This window comes from Erpetoichthys calabaricus, chromosome 10, assembly GCF_900747795.2.
Source record: "Erpetoichthys calabaricus chromosome 10, fErpCal1.3, whole genome shotgun sequence".
In the NCBI taxonomy this organism is placed as follows: Eukaryota; Metazoa; Chordata; class Cladistia; order Polypteriformes; family Polypteridae; genus Erpetoichthys; species Erpetoichthys calabaricus.
The window spans coordinates 158,493,244-158,516,298 of NC_041403.2; the positions used below are offsets into that span (position 1 = coordinate 158,493,244).

The 23,055-nt window shown below is 45.1% G+C and overlaps 1 protein-coding gene across 1 annotated transcript; it reads right to left on the minus strand.

The window, feature by feature from the left end:
* Window positions 1-1,305: 1,305 nt before the first annotated feature.
* On the minus strand, window positions 1,306-19,673 carry LOC114658467 (carbonic anhydrase-like). Its single transcript, XM_028810539.2, has 7 exons — window positions 19,237-19,673; window positions 12,696-12,860; window positions 11,970-12,121; window positions 7,325-7,417; window positions 7,131-7,194; window positions 4,159-4,313; window positions 1,306-1,620 (listed from the first exon to the last, which is right to left on the minus strand). The coding sequence occupies exons 1-7, from the start codon at window positions 19,373-19,375 to the stop codon at window positions 1,495-1,497; spliced, it is 894 nt and encodes a 297-aa protein (XP_028666372.2). The 5' UTR covers window positions 19,376-19,673; the 3' UTR covers window positions 1,306-1,494.
* Between the last annotated feature and the right edge of the window lie 3,382 nt (window positions 19,674-23,055).

Here is a 23,055-nt window from a genome sequence, read left to right on the forward strand (position 1 = left end):
CGCCCCCCGAGCCTGCAGGCACTAAGCGGGTGTAGGTGCACACGCAGCTCTGAGGTTGATTGGGGTGCTTCACTAATCGCGCATTCATGTTGTGGAGGATTGCTGGCACCCTTAACCAGCCTGGATGCCTTTATACTGGAAGGACCAGGGGAGAGAGTGTGTAGAGGGCATTATCTCCCTCGGAATGGTGGATGGCAGCCTTCCTGAGTTGCAGCAGTGCCATATATTTCAACAAGTGGCGCAGTGGTAGTGCTGTAAGGAGATCAGGAATTCGTGTCCCCGGGTCCTTCTGTGGTAGCACTTTGAGTAGTAAGAAAATCGCTATAAAAATGTAATGAATTATTATTATTATTAAGTTCTGTTACTCAGCCATGTTGGGTCTCGTGAGTGCCACCAGGGGGTGCTGCTGGGACTCCTGAGCCCTACCCTCACCCAGAAGCACTTCTGGATTACGCTAACGGGCCACTGGAAGTATTCCCAGGTGTAGGATAGAAGAAGCTCAATGCATTCAGTCCAGAAAGCCAAAGTCGGGAGTGAGAAGACGATGCTTGCTGGAGAGGAGGAGGAGGATGAGTGGAGGCAGTGAGAGAGAAAGGAAGAGAAAGAGTTGCTGTGTGCTGCTTTAATTTGTGCTTATTGTGTTTTGGTGGTGGGGAACTCTTTGGGAAGAGTTTCACACAAGTGAACCTGTGTGCTGTGCTAAACTTGTGCCTGTGTCTGTCTGTGTCTGGTTTGGGGAGCTGGAGCACCCCCTACAGGCCACAAACGTACTGTAAATATTTGCCAATATGGTCTCTGTTACTGATCTGGCATGACCTTATGAGTGTTGTGTTTGATCCTGGAAAATCGGGACCAAGTACAGCAGGAAGGGCTTTTGAGACAAGGACTATGTTGACCGCATAGACAGTTAGATCCAGTGAGCCATGACAGGTAAAGAAAGAAATAAAAAAGAGACTACCGTCATGTAACGGGACAGGGCTTTTGGGGGTCTGGATGATAACCGCGAGCCGGATTTTATCACACAAAACACAGGACACCGCTTTGGCTGTGCACTTTATTCACTCCTGTAGTCTTAGTCAGTTCTGAGCCTTTTCTTTCTTTGAAAGAAAAAAAAAAAAAACGCAAAAATATATAAAAATGTCTGCGGTGGGTTGGCACCCTGCCCGGGATTGCTTCCTGCCTTGTGCCCTGTGTTGGCTGGGATTGGCTCCAGCAGACTCCCGTGACCCTATGTTCGGATTCAGAGGGTTGGAAAATGGATGGATGGATATAAAAATGTAACGTAATGTAATGGAGCATAAAAATAAATAAATACGGAGCAGATTGATGGCCATCGAAGGCAAGTTACAGTCAGAACTGAGGGTCAGATGAAGCAGAATTGAAGACCACAAGGCTCACAAAGTGCTGCCGACCAGAAACAAACCAACCCGGGTGGGTCACTTCAGGCACAGGAAATACAAAGTGCCTCTCTGGAGCGGGTGACGGCGACAATCGTCACTCCTTATACCGGCTGACAGTCCTGCCGTTCAAGGGCTGCGGTGGCCTGTAGTTGTTCTGCAGGCGGTGTGGTGGCTTCTCATTCAGGCCAGTCATGAAGAAGGAGCTGCTCAACGCTTTGTACTGCAAAGAGAGGAAAAACACGTAAACCACATCAGTGAGAAGTGGAAAAGTCGAGCAATCTCCTGTAGTGTCTGCCTTGGGTCAAGTTGGCATGCCCCCATGTGTGTGTGTGTGTGGCTGGTATGGAATGGGCACTACATGGTGGACGTGGGGCATGTACCAGTCTTTGAAGAAGTGCCTCCTTGATTTCCCCCATTGGCTAAAATGGAACACATGGATTGTGGCAAATACATGGGGATAACACTGCTCTCGGTGCCGGGTAAGGTCCTTGCTAGGGTCGTCCTCAATAGGATCCGTGATCACTTGCTCACCTACCAGCGACCAGAACAGTCTGGTTTTACGCCTAAGAAGTCTACCATCGACCGCATCCTAGCACTGAGGGTTCTCATGGCACGCAAACGCGAATATCGGCAGAGTTTCTTTGTAGCCTTTGTCGATTTTCATAAAGCATTCAACCCAGTTGATCGAGCTGCCTTGTGGGATATCCTGAGGGTTCGCGGGATCCCCTCGTGGTTGCTGGATATCATGGCCAGCCTGTACACTGGTACTGTGAGTGCTTTGCAGACTGGGGGCAGAACCTCCTTGTTTTTTTCCCCAGTTGATTCTGGGGTTCATCAGGGGTGTGTTCTGCTCCTACTCTGTTCAATGCTTGGGTGATGGGCAGGGTCGTGGGGTCCAGCGGTTGTGGGGCATCTGTTGGTGAAGAAAGATTCACGGATCTTGACTTTGCTGACGATGCTGTGATCTTCGTGCAGTCAATGAAAGCTCTGATTGGGGCGCTCGAGAGACTGTCTGGGCTTGTGAGTGTCCTGATAAAAACCAAGAGCCAGGCCTTTAATGACCTCTTGGGCACAGCCATCAGCAGTGTGTCTATCTGCAGAGAGAGTGTCAACCACGTAGAGAGGTTTACTTACCTCGGCAGTGACATTCATGTCTCTGGTGACTTTTCCTATGAAGTCAGTAGATGGATTGGGAGAGCATGGGGGGGGTTATGAGGTCACTGGAAAGGGGTGTGTGGCACTCCCGATATCTGCAAAAGGATGAAGGTCCAAATCTTTAGAGTCCTGGTGCTTGCTGTATGGTTGCGAGACATGGACGCTATCCAGTGACCTGAGATAAAGATGGTACTGTGTCTCTCCGGAAAATCCTTGCGTACTGTTGGTTTGACTTTGTGTTGCTCATGGGGTCCCGAATGAGGCACATTACCTGCATTGTGAGGGAGTGACAGTTACGGCACTACGGCCATGTGGCCCGTTTCCCCGAGGGTGATCCCGCTCGTAGGATCCTCATTGTTGGGGACCCGAGTGGCTGGACCAGGTCAAGGGGACGCCCAGGTAACACCTGGCTGTGGCAGATAGAGGGTCATTTACGGATGGTGGGACTGGACTGTATGTCTACTTAGGGGGGTTGCCAACTAGGATCCTGAGTTTGTTTTGTTGTGTGGTGGGTGCGGCAACGTGCTGTACCAGTGCATGCTCCCCAACTTGACTTTACTTGATTATTCACATTTTTGAAAATCTTCTGATGTATTTTTAAAATTTTTTAAATGATGTTAACCGGCAACACTGCACCTTCTGCGCCTCATCAGAACTCAACACTGCATGTCTGCCAGGATTGGAGGAAATCCTTAGCCCTTTCAAACCACACAGGTAATTAGATATACCGATGGCAAGAACCAAAGCAGAAATCTCAATACCCAGATATTTAAACGGGGTCCCTAAAAGAATGGAGGAGAGCAGAGTAGCAGAGTGGATAATTCAATACCAAGTCAATATCTTTTCATTTTGACAAGATCAGTTAATCTAAACAAAATGATGGTGGGGCTCTGTGGAATAATAAAAATCTGAATCAATGTATTAAATAAAAGTTGAACAAATAATCTTGGGCTGAGGGCTTTTAACCCAGTCCAAGGGAGGGGAAGAAGATTTGGGGACTACGCCTTAGTGCAATGAATATTTGGGTAAACAAGTCTAAAGAAAACGCCTTGGTGATTATTATCTGTGTGTATTTGAGTGTATAAAAATATATATAAGAAAGTGTATATGTATATTGTATTTGCAAGTATAAGAGTTCTGTGTGTTAAATTATATGAAATGCATTGAGATTGTGATGAAGGAAAGCTAAGGATATTAAGCATTAGAGCCTAATTATATAAAATAGCCATAAGATTAATAAAAGAAATAAATAAAGGGTGGATCAGCTTTCTAGGGACTGCACCCTGCCCTAGTTAGCAAAAGCAGAAGTTCATTCCACTTCTAAGGAAAGGCTACCTGTAAAGGTGCAAAAATGAGATAACTATGTGTATGTGCTTAAGAGGAAATAAAAGCCGGTTTGGAAAACCGCAAAGGGCCTCCTGTGACGTGGATGCTGTCAGTGACAAACTGTCAGCATTCTGCAGCGGGTCTCTGCTCACCAAGAAAGATCAAGAAATAATAAAAGAAGTTGTTTGTTTGAATTTGTGTTTGTCTGCTGTTGTTTCGAACCTTCGACCACAGTTTCAACCCCACTTCAGATGAGACCGGCAGGCTGACGTCTTACCTGCAGAGGGCTCAGCTCGGCGGGCTCCTCCAGGACCGTCCACAGCACGTTTTGTGTGCAGGGAGGCGTGGTGAGGGATCCTTTATACCTGTAGTAATTCTGACGGCCGTGGGGCAGAAACTCAGCAAGATCCACCGACACCGGCGAGCTCTGACCTGCAGGGGAGAAAAAAATGAAGGCAAAACTAGTGATGGGTGTTTTGATTTGCTTTACTGATTTGATTCTTGTGAACTACCAGTTTAAGGAAATCCATTCTTTAGATTCATTGGATTCATTTATAGGATTAGAGGCTGGTGCATACGTGAAGTCCATGCGGCCACTCTCATCGCATCACAGACATATGATTTAATATTTCATACATTATTTAGAACAGAATGTGATGCACCTAGGCCAGGATTCAGGCATCACAGTGTAGGGTCCGAGTCTATTTTTAATACATCTTCAGAAATCCTGAAAATGCCATTTTTGCTTTGTCATGCTTGTGTATTGAGCGATGTTTGAGGTGGGAAAAAAATGGATTTAAATGATTTTAGAAAAAGGCTTCAACATAACAAAATGTGAAAAAATTGAAGTGGCCTGATGACTTTCTGCATCCCCTCTCTCTACAGATATATATAATATATATCCATCCATCCATTTTCCAACCAACAGTGGTTCCAGCGACTCACGCACGACTCCTCAGTCCTTTGTCTCTCTTCGGCATCCTTCACTCCTCTCTCGCAAGCTCCGTCTTCCTCCTCCCGACTCCAGCTCCTCGAAGGGAGTGAGGCGGCCCCTTTTATCATGCCCCAGATGTGCTCCAGGTGTTCGGTGATGGTCTTCCGGCACCACTGCACCCAGAAGCACTCTGGGTGTAAACAGTTCCTGTAGTGGCAGCACTTCCTGGTGTGGCAGAAGTGCTGTCCTCCAGGGCTCAGGAACCATCCAGGCACCCCCTGGGTTTGGCCACAGACCCCCACAGGGTCCTTGGCGGAAATCAGGGGAGCTGTCCTCTTGCGCCCAGATACTATATATTATATTATATTTATATATATATATATATATATATATATATATATATATATATATATATATGTATACATGGCATTCGTAGTCTGTGTCACAATCTGATTGTATGGGTGGTTACCTACCAGGTAACGCTTGTGGTTGGCCAGCAAGTCAGCTAACATCCGCCACGGTGCCCTCAGTTGTGAGAAGCAGATCATAGAATGGTTGAAATAGTTTACTGTCAAATAATGCAAAGTGTACGCGACACGTGTTTCGCCCTCATTCTGGGCTCATCAGGCGTACACACTCACTGCACTCCCTCTCAGGAATCGAACCTCGGACGTCAGCGCCAGAGGCGAAGCCCCTAATGTTGCGCCACGACGTGTAGTTCGTTTATTTGACAGCATGGAGTGCAGTGAGTGTACGCCTGATGAGCCCAGAATTAGGGTGAAACACGTGTCGCGTACTCTTTGCATTATTTGACAGTAAACTATTTCAACCATACAGTATGTGTATATATATATATATATATATATATATATATATATATATATATATATAGTGATGGATAGCCGGCAGCTGAACCCGGCCGACACACCCAGGACACTAAATGGTGACTTCCCTGCAGCTTAGCGGTGCCCCGGATTCCCGCAGGGCACTGTGGGTGCCACCAGGTGACGCTGCAGGGAGACACAGGGATTTATGTTTCCCATATAGCCCGGAAGTTCTCCAGTTCATGGGGATGGAAGGACAGAAGTACTTCCAGGCTGAAGAAAATACAAGTCTCCATCTGACCCGGAAGTGCTGATGAATCACATGGACAGAAGGACAGAAGCACTTCCGGGTCAAGGACTACATAAAGAACTAGTGGAGACCTACCAAGAGAGCCGGAGTTGGGAGGGAGTGTAACAGCTTGCTGGGAGGAGAGGAGGAAAATTATTGTATTGATTTGTGGTGTGGTTGGTAGATGTGGTGCTTTGAAGGCACTATTACTAAAGAAAAGATTAAAAATCTGCTTAGTGCTTCATCTGTCTGTTGGGTTTCACGAGGCAACAGCACCCTCTAACGTCCACAATATATATATATATATATATATATATATATATATATATATATATATATATAATATAGTGTTTTGATCATTCAGCATCCCATCCAGGAAGAAAGTTGTCCTCTTACCAAAAGAGGAGGCCAGAGCAGAAGGACAGCAATGGACTGGCGTCCCGACTATGTTGGGAATTGATCCCTTGTCTGAAATGGAGGCCAGAATAATAGAAGAATCAGGGGAGTTAGCCTGTTTGGAGTATATACTCAGCTGACACATTAGAGGGCAGCATCCATGTGTTGCTGCTCCCATTTTCCAGATGACTAGAAATCATAGTCCTATGGGACAGATCTGCTCTGTGTCGTGGATGCCACCAGGGGAGCCGCAGGGATCAATCATCCCTGCTTTATGACACATACGCCTGACCTGGAAGTACCTCCTCTGGACTTTGTCCAAACACTGGAAGTAAGTCAATGGTCTGGTTTAAATGAACCCCTCTGCCTCATCTTAGGGAGTCAGAGTCAGGTCAGTGGAGCCTGATGAACTGAATGGTCTCCTCTCATTTCTTTTGCTCTTCTTATTATCTTCTGTATCTCATATGTTCATATGAATTGAATTCATTTCTTCATTTCTGTAATCTAGTGAGCACACTGGAGTTGACATGTTCTTGGATGTCAAGCTTGGGCACAAATGTCACAAATCAGTAGGGTTCCCAGGACGAGGAGGAGGTTACAATGAATGGAAGCAGCAGAACCAAGAACATCTCAGTACCGGGCCACTGCACAAAGCTGGGTAAGCGATGTGTAATTCTGACATAAACATACCAGTCATTTACATGAAGCATTTGCAGCTGACATTTGTGATAAAAGGCAGTCTGAAGAATAAAGACCTAACCATTTGGTTGTGTAGGTCACCATAACTGAAGCTGATAGATACTCACCTCTGTACTTTAAGCTGGGCAGGTTGCTCATCAGACTTTCCAGGCCCAGGTTTTCCCTTCCAAACTGCAGAAAGAAGTACAGGGGTGGCAGTAAATTCTTGCACTTGCTAATATTTTGCCCACCCATTCAAACCAACTCCCCGCTTCCGGTTGTCGACGCAACTCCTCAAACCCAAAGTAGTCCACACACAAACCTTATAGAGGACTGCCACTACTGCCAGTCCATTCTGCTGTCTTTTTGCGTATTCAAAACGATAATATTTACCATTGTAGAAAACCAGGTGCATCTGTGGATGAAAGAACAAAAGACAGAGACAGATGAAGAGTCAGAAAGTGGACAACAAACGTAAGGTTAGACTTATGGCTTGTCTTTCATCAGAATTCTGTGCTTTCAAGGAGCATCTCTCTGCTTCTCTGCTCAGGTACTGAGATCTTCCTTGAAGCACCTATGGAGGCACCCTAGCTTCTTATTCAACCACTGGTTCTCTCTCAGCTGGACTATTGCAACTCCGTCCTGGTTGGAATTTCTTCAGCTACTATCAGATCTCTCCAGCTCCTCTAGAATGCATCTCCTCTAAAACTACTCGAATCATGTGGCACCATTTTGTCCAATGAAAGCTTGAATAGTAAGTCATAATTTTGAAATACTTAATCAAAATTTTGAGATACTAAATTAAAATTATGAGAAATTCATAATCAAAATTATGAGATAGTAAATCGTAATTATGAGATAATAAGTCTGAATTATGAGATGGTAAGTTGTAAATATGAAATACTTAATCAAAATTATGAGATACTAAATCATAATTATGAGATAGTAAGTCATAACAATGATATATTAAATTGAAAGTATGAGATAGTAAGTCATAATTATGAGCTACATAACCAAAATTATGAGATAGTAAATCGTAATTATGAGATAGTAAGTCATAACAATGATATGACTTACTATCTCATACTTTCAATTTAATATAATTATGAGCTACATAATCAAAATTATGAGAGTGAATCATAATTATGAGATCATAAGTCAGAATTATGAGACAGTAAGTTGTAATTATGAAATACTTAATCAAAATTATGAGATACTAAATCATAATTCCGAGATAGTAAGTCGTAACTGATATATTAAATTGAAAGTATGAGATAGTAAGTCATAATTATGAGCTACATAATCAAAATTATGAGATAGTGAATCATAATTATGAGATCATAAGTCAGAATTATGAGACAGTAAGTTGTAATTATGAAATACTTAATCAAAATTATGAGATACTAAATCATAATTACGAGATAGTAAGTCGTAACAATGATATATTAACTTGAAAGTATGAGATAGTAAGTCATAATTATGAGCTACATAATCAAAAATTATGAGATACTAAATAATAATTATGAGAGTATGTCGTAACAATGATATATTAAATTGAAAGTATGAGATAGTAAGTCATAATTATGAGCTACATAATCAAAAATTATGAGATACTAAATAATAATTACGAGATAGTATTGCATTATTACAACTTACTAAGTCATATTTACAAGACAATAAGTAGCACTGGGTATGACAAGGATGGACAGGATTAAAAATGAGGACATTAGAGGGTCAGCTGAAGTTGGAAGGTTGGAAGACAAAGTCAGAGAGGCGAGATTGTGTTGGTTTGGACATGTGCAGAGGAGACATGCTGGGTATATTGGGAGAAGGAAGTTAAAGATAGAGCTGACAGGATAGAGGAAAAGAGGAAGGCCTAAGAGAAGGTGAGAGAGGACATGCAGGTGATGAGTGTGACAGAGCGAGATGTAGAGGACAGGAAGATATGGAAGAAGATGATCCGCTGTGGCAACCCCTAACGGGAGCAGCCGAAAGAAGAAGTAGTAATTACACATTAATAAATCCATCCATCCATCCATCCATTTTCCAACCCGCTGAATCCGAACACAGGGTCACGGGGGTCTGCTGGAGCCAATCCCAGCCAACACAGGGCACAAGGCAGGAAACAATCCTGGGCAGGGTGCCAACCCACCGCAGGACACACACAAACACACCCACACACCAAGCACACACTACGGCCAATTTAGAATCGCCAATCCATCTAACCTGCATGTCTTTGGAATGTGGGAGGAAACCGGAGCGCCCGGAGGAAACCCACGCAGACACGGGGAGAACATGCAAACTCCACGCAGGGAGGACCCGGGAATCGAACCCAGGTCCCCAGATCACCCAACTGCGAGGCAGCAGCGCTACCCACTGCGCCACCGTGCCGCCCCCATTAATAAATCAAAATTTTAAAATACTAAGTCATAATTATGAGGTACTTTTTACATTTTTACTTTTTTGGGGTAAACGGACTCCCAAAGTTAGCTCATCTGGTTAAGGATGAATGTTGCACAAATAGTACAAAAGATTTTCTCATGCAAAGGATGAGTTGTGCAGCTGAAGATAACACCATGTGGACCTTGAAATCTCAACTAAATAATATTGCAGAAACAATACATGAATAAGAATTGACAGGAGGGCTGGGGTGATTACTCAAAGAACTCCTCCCGTGATCTTTCACTTTATCCCAGTTTATCAACAGCAAATACTCAAGGTGATGCTGCCAGGGTTTCTCAAGTGTAACCCAAGTCAGAGCCATATTTTGGCATAGGCAAGAAAAGTGACCACTTTAGATCAAACAGCCAGTGTTGGTCCTCAAACTCATACACAGAGTAGACACAAAGTGGGACAATGGGGCCCAGAAATACACATTCCACTAGCAGGCTCTCTGTTTTGGTATATTGGCTGGTCTCTGGTCCAACATAGACTGGCACAGCCCTTGGATGCAATGGTTTGTTCCATGAATGGAGGAACTGAGACACAGAAAGAGTGAAATGGCCACTCCTCAGGATGGTAAATGGCCTGCAACACGCAGGCTTTCAGCTATTGCAGCTCTGTAGCCCCAGCAAACGTCCCGGACTAGTGGGGGTGCAGCATTCACCAATGAAACTGTCATGGTTAGGGTGTATGTGAATCCATTTGGTATTTTCTAACATCTCCAATGCTATTTTTTGGGTCTTTCTATGTGTGCCATTTTGAATGTCATCATCGGCACAGCTTTCCACGTTGCTGGGGGTGTCACTTCTAGGCTCATGGGTAATCAGCGTGACAAGATAAAAGGTCAGGTGGGAGTCCATTTAGTTATCTGATCTGCACATACAAACATCTTAATAAATAATTCGCCTGCCTCCTCACTCACTCACTCACGTCTGTCCGAAGCCGAATGCGCAGTCACCTTCTGTGCAGCTGCCCGAAAAACCTTACGAGACCGACATCCAACCCCAACATCGCGGCAGGCGGAGGATTTATGGCCGCAAAAATTCAAAGAGAAAGGCGACTTCGATTAAAGCTCTAGAGGCCTGAAAGACGATTTCGACTACAGCTCGAGGCCTAATTACGCATTCTGATTCAATTACGCATTCATTCAATACACCTATATCAGGTTTGTGGTGCTTATACTTATTACTATTCCATATTGTACTGGAACATTCATCATTCAATATTATACTATAGGCCTGGAAAATTCATCAACTAACAGTACAGTAATGAGTAAAGCGGACTACAATCATTACAAAACAACTTCTTCGTTACTTATCATTTGTTCTTCATACACTGCTGACACAAACTCGTGCCCGTTTCATCTTACGTTGTCGAAACGGGCTCTTTGTCTAGTCCTAAAATAAAATACTTGTAGTAAATAATTTGTTATAGTGCTTCTTCCAAGTTTTGTTTGGTTTGACCTCCTGCCCGTTTGATTCTTGTCTCTCGTTAGGATTCAGTGGCTAGGTTTATTTTTATTTATGGCACTAAAAACAGAAAAATGTAGACAAGAACGAGTCATTCAGCCCAATAAAGCTCGCCAGTCCTGTCCACTTAATGCTCCTAAAATAACATCAAGTCGAGTTTTGAAGGACCTTGAAGTCCTACCGTCTACCACACTACATTGTTTTGGCTTCACTTTTTTATGCACTTCTCCCGGTTTTGCTCAGTAGACAATCACCTGTCCGTTTCTCAGCAGGACCAAAACATCTCATGCATGATGCAGCCCTGAGTCCAGCTGTTTTGTTCCTGCATGTCAACATCCTCTCCAATTTCAGACAAATGAGAAAAAGAGAATACACAGCAAATAACGCTGTAAACTGTCTTGTCAAACCTGCCTCTCTTCTAGAGTCATAAGTTTGGTTGTTCCCTTCCAGTCCAGGCTTTCTTTTTTAGGAGGATGAGGTCATACCCCTGTTTTTGATATGTGGAGATGATATAAACTTAAACAAAGCCTCGGACATGTCCACACTGCCTCACACAAACACTCCAACACCCCATCACAGAGCACTTTCCAGATGTTTCGATGTTCTCATCAGTGGTCACATTGCTAAATCTTAGGGCAGTTACAATGGCGTATTTTCAGAAAGCTCCTCTTTCTTTAAGTCACCAGTTCATTCCTTAAATGCCATTTCACTACACTGGATATTACAAGTACACAGCAGATGAATATTAACAGGTCAGTGTTTCACAAAACAATTGTATTCCTGTAATCCTTAACTCTGTTCATTTCTCTTCTGCATATTTTAATGCCCCCCATTCCTTTTCCCACCATGATATTTAAGAACATCTTCATTCCACCACAATAAACTCGTCCAAACGCCCCCAGCCGTTACAGGCCAAAATTTAAAGATGATTGGAAACCCAACCTTTCTCATCCTCAAGTCCTACTCTTTGTACTTTCGTGACTTGGTTGGATGACACTTCATGAAAGGCCATATAGTTATTGTTGGTATGATGTTCATGTCCCCCCACATTCCTACCTCCAAAGGAAAGCTCCGGCCATTGATTAAGTGTTCTGATCCATGCTCATTCAGCCCTGGTTTCCCAAAATGAAAGTGGAAGGAGTCGAGGTAGAAACGCCCTGGCAGCCCTGCTCCTCGGAGTCTGTACCGAAAGGCCAGTTTCACAGAAACTGCAAAGTAACAGAAGCAAGCAGAGTCTGTCAGTCAACATTTTATAGATGTTACGAATGAGTTCCCTAAATTTGGGAGGTCAAAACCACCACAACACTTCAGAAGAGGTCATTCACCTGAAGATAAGCACGTTCAGGTCTGGCCAGTACTTGGATGGGAGACCATCTAGGAAAAGTTTGGGTTGCTGCTGGAAGAACCTGTGGCTCCCAATGCTCCAGTGCAGCAAAGGGGACACTGTGCTGTAAACATGACACAGTCCTTTGGGTGAGACATTAAACCGAGTTCCTGACTCTCTGTGGTCATAGAAGGTCTCTGGACATCCTTCATAAAGAGTAGGGTGTATCTTAATGCCCTGGCTAAATTGCTCTCCATGGCTTAATCATTCTGGCCCCCTAATCATCCCCTCTCTGTAAATTGGCCGTCTTTCACCACATCACCATCTAATAGCTCGTGTGGTGAGTGTACTGGCAGAAAAATGGCTGCTATTACATCATCCAGGTGTCCAGCGCCACCACCATGCAATTGAGTCTCCAGATCCTGGAAGCCATCATGTAGAGAGGATAAGAGTCTTACCACTGTGTCCATTGTTATTCGCAGTCGCTGGCACCAACCCCAAGGGTCCCCAGATAGTCATCGGCCCAAGTTGCCAGTCATGCTGTGTCTGAGAAGTCATAATGTTTATTGGCGACTGCCGTGACCCGCCACACTTCTTATACCAGACTTTCCATCTGGAGGGACCTAGGAAGAGGAGGACAGCTTCTGAATGAGTTTTTCTGTTCCCACACATTTCATTATCTTCATCTCTAATATCGATTTCATTGTATCCTCTGCTCCATTAATTACTACTACTATTACTACACCACCATTCTATCAATGAGTACTTTAATAGACTGTTTATTCACAAATACCCTTCTTCAGAAATATCATGTTAGCCCTTATTCCATTTAGAGAAAATGGAATATTGGTCTCTGAGAAACTGGGTTAACACACTAGATTTCTCGGTGAGCATTCCGAAGATGTGGCCATGTAAACCCTTAACTGGGTTACGGTTAAGGAGGTTGTGGTCCATGTATGTCCGTTGTGCTCTGATAGGCTGCGTGTGTGTCTTTCTTGGCTCGGCGCTCATGGGTAGAAAATGGTGGAAGCGCCACCATGAAAAATTTCTTGAGGCAAATGCTTGTGCGATCGCATTATTCCTTCTCCTGGTTGAAATAATCTGTCTCAGCATTTCTGAAATGGCTAAATTTATGTCGAGGAGCTCAATGCACAGTGCTAAGCTCAGCAGCACAAACTTGGGGGGACACAGGCTCCATGCTTGTCTTTGGATTCATAGTGGCCATTGATGGTGTTTGATCTGTTCTACGATGCATTTGTATGACATTGGAACATTTTGCCAGAGTAGAACTCCATAGTGGAGTTCAAAGAGTTCTTCTTGGGTCTGACATGGAGCTCTTGGTAGTGTGTCTGTATGTGGAGAGAGTGTCGACCTTGTCGAGAGGTTTATTTACCTCAGCAGCGACATTCATGTCTCTGGTGACTCTTCCTATGAAGTCAGTAGACGGATTGGGAGAGCATGGGGTGGTCATGAGGTTGCTGGAAAAGGGTGTGTGTTGCTCCAAGTCTTTAGAGTCCTGGTGTTTCCTGTCTTGCTATATGGTTGTGAGACATGGACGCTATCCAGTGACCTGAGATGAAGACTGGACTCCTGTGGTATTGTATCTCTTCGGATAATCCTTGGGTTCTGCTGGTTTGACTTAGTGTTGAACGAGCGGTTGCTCATGGAGTCCTGAATGAGGCACTTTAACTGCATTGTGAGGGAGCGTCAGTTACTATGGCCAACATGCAATGGAAAAACCTAGTAACTGCCGTTTATTTCACAATTTACTTTTTTAGTTTTTGGAGTTACTAGGTCTTTCCTGACATTGTAATGTAGTGGCAATGGCCAAATATGTCTTCATTCCGGTCATAGCATGATGGAAGAAGCTAGTATATACACAGAATTTTACATACTGCAGGAGAAAAACCTAGCAACTCCACTGAGCAAGAAGATGTGACATATTAAGTATTTCCATAGTTGGTAAGATGGCCATGTGGCGCGATTCCCCAAGGCTTACAGGACCCTCATTGTTGAGAACCCCGAGCAGTTGGAGCAGGCCAAGGGGATACCCACATAACACCAGGCTGCAGCAGATAGAGGGTCTTTTACAGAAGGTGGGACTGGACTGCGTGTCTGCCTGGGGGTTTGCCAACCAGGATCCCGAGTTGTTTTGTGGTGTTGTGAGTGCGGTAATGTGCTGTGCCAGTGCATGCTCCCCAACCTAACCTGACCTGAACTCCATAAGAAGACTTGCAAGTTTTTAACAAAGTGGGTTTCTGCTTTAACCAGTCAAACATGAGACACCACACAGACGAGCTTCTCCTCTTATTTGTGAGGGTCAAAACACGTGTTCCTTATTCCTTGTCACTAAATTCTATGCATTGTACTTCTAGATGAACCTTCATTGATTGTCAGCTTTCACGCTCACAGAGCCGCCCCTACAACTAAACATAAAATCAATCCAGTTTAATTATATTGTACCGGGTGGGTAGAGTAGCCAAAAATTGTACTCAAGTAAGAGTAGCGTTACTTCAAAATAATATTACTCAAGTAGAAGTAAAAAGTAGTCATCCAAAAAATGACTCAAGTAAGAATAAAAAGTACTTGGTGAAAAGACTACTCAAGTACAGAGTAACTGTTTGATCATAATAAATGATTTATTTTTTAGAAATGTTGTAATAAGACAGACAAAAATATAAAATAATGTGCAAATTCTGCTATTTCCAAATAAGAAAATAAAAAAGGAGTAAAAGTAAATAACATCTTTACAAATAAAGATGCACAAATAACACAAAGTTCCAAATCTCAGTTTTTCACTACAAAGCTTTTGAAGCCGATCCCGACAGTAGGTAACATGTATGTTTGAACAGTGCAAACTACTTACAGTGACAAGATAACCTGTACACTGACAGTAGAATACGGAATATTCACTAGCCCTCCAAATAGCACAGCTGATAGAAAATAACATTAGAACAAGGCCGCTTGTGCACGTACAACAAGTCTCACTTTACCTTGACTGTCTGTGTCTGTGCTTGTTCTTCACTCAGTGAAGTGATAGTTAAGCTTCAGTAGGAGTTGGCTGTCATTTTTCATGTATTCTTTCTTTTCCTGTCCGCTGTCTGTGAGGAGTTTGTGTGTGGTCATGTGACTGCATGGCTACGTCTGATTTGTGAAATGGAGTCATGTGATTATTGTTGCTACATCTGACTGGTGTAACAGTCATGCAGTAGATCCACTGGCGGCTTCTCTCTGACAAAAATATAGCGTATATAATGGAAAAAAAGTGTTGCCCAATGTAGCAGAGTAAGATTAGCGTTTCTTCTTCACAGATGTTGTGGGGAACAGCCCGGACACAGACAGGTAGACATGATGGTTTTACCACACACACACGTTTATTTACAATATTTACAAGTTTTAAGTGCACAATACCCAGTGTCGCAGCACCAATCACCCCTTCAGTCCTGGCCACACAACACCATGCCTTCACAGTCTCTGGTCCACCTCCACTCCTCCCCACCGAGCTTCGTCCACTTCCACCCGACTCTTGCCTCGAATGAAGGGAGGCGGCCCCTTTTATCCGTACCCGGATGTGTTCCAGGTGTGCACCGGCAATCCCGCGGACACGCCCCAGTGTGGCGGAAATGCCGGCTGTCCTCCTGGAAGCACTCCAGGTGTTCCCTCTCTTCTTCCCCCCAGCACTTCCTGGTGTGGCGGAAGAACTGGGGTCCAGGGTCCTTCAGGCAGGAGGACGCCCCCTGGCAGTGACCACAGGCCCCTACAGGGTTGGGCTTCCAAGCCCTATACCCGTGGCCCCCAACAGAACCAGGGTGGATGCCCCCTCGCGGTCTGGAGGAGGAATGAGCTCTCCTCCTGTCTTCCTGTGCGTACCGGCAGGGCATGAGCCCCGTCCGGGTGCCACAATGTACTCAAGTAAAAGTAAAAAGTATGGTGCAGTAAAACTACTCTTAGAAGTACAATTTTTTAAAAAGGTTACTCAAGTAAATGTAACGGAGTAAATGTAACTCGTTACTACCCACCTCTGACTAGTTGGTCTCAGGTGCTGGGTATGTCACATTACATGGCTGCCTTCCCCGGAGTGCACTGCTAAGTCACTCCACCTGGATAAGATGATGTAAATGAAGGCTATGACTGAAATCACTAGAAGAGCCGTCTAAAGTGAGATACAGTGGAACCTCGGTTCACGAACGCCTCGGTACACGTACAACTCGGTTTACGACCAAAAAGTTCGCCAAACTTTTGCTTCGGTTCATGACCACACACTCGGTATACGAACAAGCCAGTTTCCCTTTCGGTTTGTGCGCGCTGATGATTTCCGCACGTGTTGCATTGTTCTCGGTCAGACGTGAACTGCTGAACTGCTGCAATGTAAGAGAGAGATAGGGAGAGAAAGAGAGCAGGCAGGCTCGTGTGCTGATGAGAGAGAGAGAGCGAGCAGGCAGGCTCGTGTGCTGATGAGAGAGAAAGAGAGCAGGCAGGCTCGTGTGCTGATGAGAGAGAGAGAGCAGGCAGGCTCGTGTGCTGATGAGAGAGAGAGAGAGCAGGCAGGCTCGTGTGCTGATGAGAGAGAGAGAGCAGGCAGGCTCGTGTGCTGATGAGAGAGAGAGAGAGAGAAAGAGAGCAGGCAGGCTCGTGTGCTGATGAGAGAGAGAGAGAGAGAGAGAGCAGGCTTGTGTGCTGATGAGAGAGAGAGAGAGCAGGCTTGTGTGCTGATGAAAGAGAGAGAGAGAGAGAGCAGGCTTGTGTGCTGATGAGAGAGAGAGAGAGCAGGCTCGTGTGCTGATGAGAGAGAGAGAGAGAGAGATAGAGAGAGCAGGCAGGCTCGTGTGCTGATGAGAGAGAGAGAGAGAGCAGGCAGGCTCGTGTGCTGATGAGAGAGAGAGAGAGAGAGAGAGCAGGCAGGCTTGTGTGCTGATGAGAGAGAGAGAGAGAGAGCAGGCTTGTGTGCTGATGAGAGAGAGAGAGAGAGAGCAGTCTAGTGTGCTGATGAGAGAGAGAGAGAGAGAGAGCAGGCAGGCTTGTGTGCTGATGAGAGAGAGAGAGAGAAAAAGAGCAGGCTCGTGTGCTGATGAGAGAGAGCAGGCTTGTGTGCTGATGAGAGAGAGAGAGAGGGAGAGTAGGCAGGCTCGTGTGCTGATGAGAGAGAGAGAGAGAGAGAGCAGGCTTGTGTGCTGATGAGAGAGAGAGAGAGAGAGAGAGAGAGAGAGCAGGCTTGTGTGCTGATGAAAGAGAGAGAGAGAGAGAGCAGGCTTGTGTGCTGATGAGAGAGAGAGAGAGAGAGAGAGAGAGAGAGAGAGAGAGAGAGAGAGAGAGCAGGCTCGTGTGCTGATGAGAGAGAGAGAGAGAGAGAGCAGGCAGGCTCGTGTGCTGATGAGAGAGAGAGAGAGAGAGAGAGAGAGAGAGAGAGAGAGCAGGCTCGTGTGCTGATGAGAGAGAGAGAGAGAGAGAGCAGGCAGGCTCGTGTGCTGATGAGAGAGAGAGAGAGAGCATGCTTGTGTGCTGATGAGAGAGAGAGAGAGAGCAGGCTCGTGTGCTGATGAGAGAGAGAGAGAGAGAGAGAGAGAGAGAGAGAGAGAGAGAGCAGGCAGGCGCGTGTGCTGATGAGAGAGAGAGAGAGCAGGCAGGCTCGTGTGCTGATGAGAGAGAGAGAGAGAGAGAGAGAGAGAGCAGGCAGGCTCGTGTGCTGATGAGAGAGAGAGAGAGAGAGAGAGAGAGAGAGAGAGAGCAGGCAGGCTCGTGTGCTGATGAGAGAGAGAGAGAGAGAGAGAGAGAGAGAGAGCAGGCAGGCTCGTGTGCTGATGAGAGAGAGAGAGAGAGAGAGAGAGAGAGAGAGAGAGCAGGCAGGCTCGTGTGCTGATGGGAGCGAGCCTGTACGTGCAGCTGAGCAGGGATCCTGGGTGTTTGTCAGTGTTATTCAATGTTTTTACATTAGTTTACTATTACACTGTGCATTCTATGGTGTAATTAACTATACTTGTGCTTAAAAATATTTTAACAAATATATTTACATACAGTTCATACGGTCTGGAACGGATTAATTGTATTTACATACAAACCTATGGGGGAAATTGCTTCGGTTCACGACCAATTCGGTTTACGACCAGAGGTTTGGAACGAATTATGGTCATGAACTGAGGTTCCACTGTACGCTTAAAATGGGATTTAGTCTTAAAGTAAATACTTTATACCAAACCAAAACAGGAAAACTATTGCACATGGCAAAATTTTAAAGTTGAAGTACAAGAAGCAACCTTATCCTAGTTCTGTATGTGTATATACAGTAAACACACTCATTGTGCTTTTTTCCCCACTTTGACGTTGTTAAATATTGTTTTTACTTTCAAGCCAATGGACGTTTGGTAATGGGGTCAAACATTTGCTGAGTTCAGATTCTGATTCTATGATGTTAAAATGTTGAGGAAAGCTGATTTTAGCATGGCGTCCTCGCAGTAAGTAGGCCAGGGTTAACATCCCGTGACCTCCCTCTGTGGAGTTTGCATGTTCTCCCCGTGTCTGTATGGTTTTCCGCCGGGTGCTTCAGTGTTCCCCCGCCGTCCAAAGACATGCAGGTTAGGTGAACTGGTGATGCTACACTGGCCTCCTGTGTGTGTTGAGAGTGTGTGTGTTCGTCCTGCGATGGACTGGCTTCCTGTCCAGGGTTTGTTTCTCTCTTACACCCTCTGTTCGCCTGGATAGTCTCTGGCACCCTCTACAACCCTGGTCTGGGTTAAGCGAGTTAGAAAATAACAACATCAGAAACTTTTTATGTTTTAAAATTACAATTTTCGAATGCCGGAAGGGATTTGAGGCCCTCATCCTGAAAGTTGCTCCATAGGTGCTGTACAATGGTGGACCCCCAAAGGTCACACGAAAAGACAATTTCCCCACAGGGGTTAACAAAATATATAAAATTTAAATCAAATTAAATGATTGTCACAAATCTTCTAATGCTCTAAATAAGCAAATCGACATTGAGGCCTGAGTATCACATCAACTTACCACAATATGGGTTCTCATAGCACCAAGGATGGCCGATACCTATGACAATAGAAAGAAGAAATCTTAAGTGCAGGAACCAGATACGGCTCATAAACCTCCACCCACCACAAATGGAAAGTAAAATGGAAGACACGAACATAGGATAAAAAGTGGCCTGATGCTTTTATAGTGGTAGGTGCGTTATCACTGCCCTCACCAGCACCTCTACCTTGAAGCAGCTGACATATCGGTAAGTTTAAACACATCTCTTCCGTCATGTTTTGTTATATGAGGGTGTCACACACGCACCTAGCAGGCAGCTTAAGGGCTCTAGTGAAGGTAATTACCCGCTGAACCAGGGGTTGGCGCTGTGTTTTAATGACTCTGCAGAACAGAAGACTAATGGCCATTCCACCAGTGACGTCACCTACGCTATCCACATTCCTGGACATGCTTCTTTCTGCCTTGAATGCATGTTGCCGGAAGTGCAGCCATTTTGAAATTTGTTCTACACTGAGCTCTTGTCTGAAAAGACGCATCTGAAACCTGTTGTGTGTATTTGGTGTTTCTAAATACTTTAATTATGTGGGGTCACCAGGGTGGTTCCCCCTACTATGGCGCTGTCTTGTCTCCTCTTTATTTTGTGAGTTTTGTAATCTATAGTGTAAAACCACAGGCGATGCTGTAACCATGCTTCTTAAATGGACTACAAATCCCAGCAACCTCGTGACTAGTGAGTCATCTGGTAGCATCAGTGGATGCTGAGAGGGCTGCCGGGTGCTAGTTTTAAAAGTGAGTCATACAAAGCCTGCAGGGTCACAATTGATGCTGTCTTTTTGATAATCAGTTCGAGACAGGGGATGATTAGGGGTCAGAATGACCAGGCCATGGTGGGCGATTCAGAGACACCCTACTCTTCATGAAGGATGCCCAGGGATCTTTAATGAGCACAGAGTCAGGACTTCAGTTTTACATCTAATCCAAAGATTGGCACCATTTTTCAGTATAATGTCCCCATCATGGGCGGCACGGTGGCGCAATGGTAGCGCTGCTGCCTCACAGTTAGGTGACCCAGGTTCGCTTCCTGGGTCCTCCCTCCGTGGTGTTTGCATGTTCTCCCCGTGCCTGCGTGGGTTTCCTCCGGGTACTCCAGTTTCCTCCCACAGTCCAAAGACATGCAGGTTAGGTGCATTGGCGATTCTAAATTGTCACTAGTGTGTGTGTGTGTGCGCGTACCCTGCGGTGGGCTGGCGCCCTGCCCGGGGTTTGTTTCCTGCCTTGCGCCCTGTGTTGGCTGGGATTAGCTCCAGCAGACCCCCGTGACCATGTAGTTAGAATATAGCAGGTTGGAAAATGGATGGATGTCTCCATTAGGATCCACATACTGAAGATTAGGGTCATTAGGATCCACATACTGACCAGGGGTGGTAAGCACCCCCTGATGGATTCCCCATCCCCTTTTCCAGTACAAGCGTACCTGGTTGGTTTCTCATCCAAGTTCTGGCCGGACCCAAACATGCTTAGCTTCAGGTGAGTGACCTGTTCTGAAGTGCAGCTGGTATGGCTGATGGTGACAAAGAGACTGTGTGCCGACCTCTACAAAAGCGGTACTCTGTTGGGTTGTGTGGTTCCTCATAGCTCAACTTCGTTTTGTGTTGGGTTCTTTGCATATGAATTTGGTTGCTTGGTCTTTTCAAAGGGTTCCTAATACATGAACAAAACCGAAATCTTTAGTGATCAGCAGATGACTGAGCAGGACACTGACAGATCAAAAAACTCTGAGCTTCACCCGAGTGATTGTATGCAGTGAGGGTCCTTTTATAAATCATAATGCATTGAATTTTCACAAACCTCTTCATGGTCATTAGTGGAGCTTGTGAAAGATCTAAATTAATAAAAGTTCTTTATCAAACCTTCATGTGGATAGTCACTTTGGGAACCAAAACAATGTTACCCATATGGCAATTTCCTGAAGAACCCCACTGGCACCTTTATTTCTAAGGGTGTACAGTAACATTTACCCTCTCCGTATGGAAATGGGGGTCTCTGGGTGGAGCCTGTACACTGAGTAAGTCTTTAGTACACTCTAAATGTAAAAGTGCTAATGTTGCTTTTTGTTGTTGTGGTATTGTGCGGTGGGATTTTTAAGCAGAATGACTTTGCCACAGAGCATTTACCAACATTGAACTCGGTCCATTTGTGGAACAAGCGGTCCCTGCTGGTCACACCCTAAAATGTAGGAACCAACCCTGGATGGGCCTGCACACTCACACTGGCCAACCCAATGATAGTCGGTATTTGTGATGATGGACCTCAACATATCCTCCAACTCACCCCTCAGCACAAAACTGCTATTTCCCAAATCACATCTCGCAATATCTCTTGAAAACCACCTAATCTCCATTACGGTTAGTGTGGTCTCTAAAATCTAATTCCTGCCGCCCTCCCACCATCATCCCATTCACGCCTTGTCTTTTCCTACCTTGGTCCACCTCAGGATCTCCAAACTTCAGTAGTAGCAGCAGTAAGTATACCACAAAGTTCATTGCCAGCCACATCATTTCTGGACGGAAGAAAGCCATTGTAACGCCAGTATCGCTATTTATTTATTTAATTTTTTTGTTGTGGTCTCGGATGTTTCTCAAGCCCCCATATACTGTAGCGGTTGAACTTCTCTTTTCTCTGCCTCCGTCTCGGTCTCCTTTTAACTCCTCTGTCACCTCCTCCTCCTCCGTCTGCCGTTTGTTCCACCTGTTGGGCCCCTGCTTGTCTACATGCACTCCCACCACCACTTAGCCTGTGTGCAGGTAAACAGCCTATTTGTCCTGTGCTCTACACAGATCCCCCCCAGGCAGCCTGATTATAGCTTGTCCTGGACCCTCATGTTTGTTTATCCAGCGACACGCTCACGGCCTCTAATACCAATATCCCTTAATGCTGGCCCTGCACACGCCTCACAGACTCCAAGTTGTAATTAAGACACCATCTGAACAACATCACCGGCATTGTCCACATGGTCGGAGAGCTCCGAGTCTACGGTTCTTTGTTTGATACCCTTCTCTAAATGGAGGAGAGATTGGCAGGATGAGTCACGGTCTGTGGGCCATTCTGACGCTCTCCTCATGTCTGCAAGTTAAGTTAACTGGCAGCGTGTGACGGAGCCCATGAGGACAGACATTCCCACCAGGGTTGGTTCCTGCTTTACGGCCATCCTGACACTGCAGCGCTTTGAAGATATGGGTGGATGGATGGACAAGGCTGTTTTCTCCCTTAGTCCACAGTCATGCTATTTCTAAACCGTTAGTGGTCATGATCTTAGAAGGACTGGCATCCCGGTTTGGTTCCTACCTTGCATTTAGTGCTTCTGGGATACGTTTCTGCTCCTTACCACACTAAAACTATATAAAGTCCATACATTATTTTGATCCCGCTTGATCCAGTTCAAGATTTTTTCAATTTATTTTTAGATAGTGAAAATAAAAATCCATAATCTGTAGGTACACATAAATATTCTAGCATTAGCCTGTCTGATGGAAGGGAGCTCTCGTACAGGACAGTTTTACCATCCTAATTCGAGAGGGGGTGCTGTTGGTAACACCATCTTACCTTTTACACTCACAGTTTACAGGGACGCCAGCTGGATGATGAATGACCTCACTTCTACATCCTCCATCAAAACCCCACCCCTTTCAGGAGAGTGTCATGACGAATAAAAGACCCAGCTGCAGACCTCCGTTGAGAAGCCCATCAAACTGAACACATATTGTGATGTTCAGCGTCCTTTGCATTATACGTCAGTGATGTTACACGATATACTGAGTCATTTTCGTCTTTCCAAAC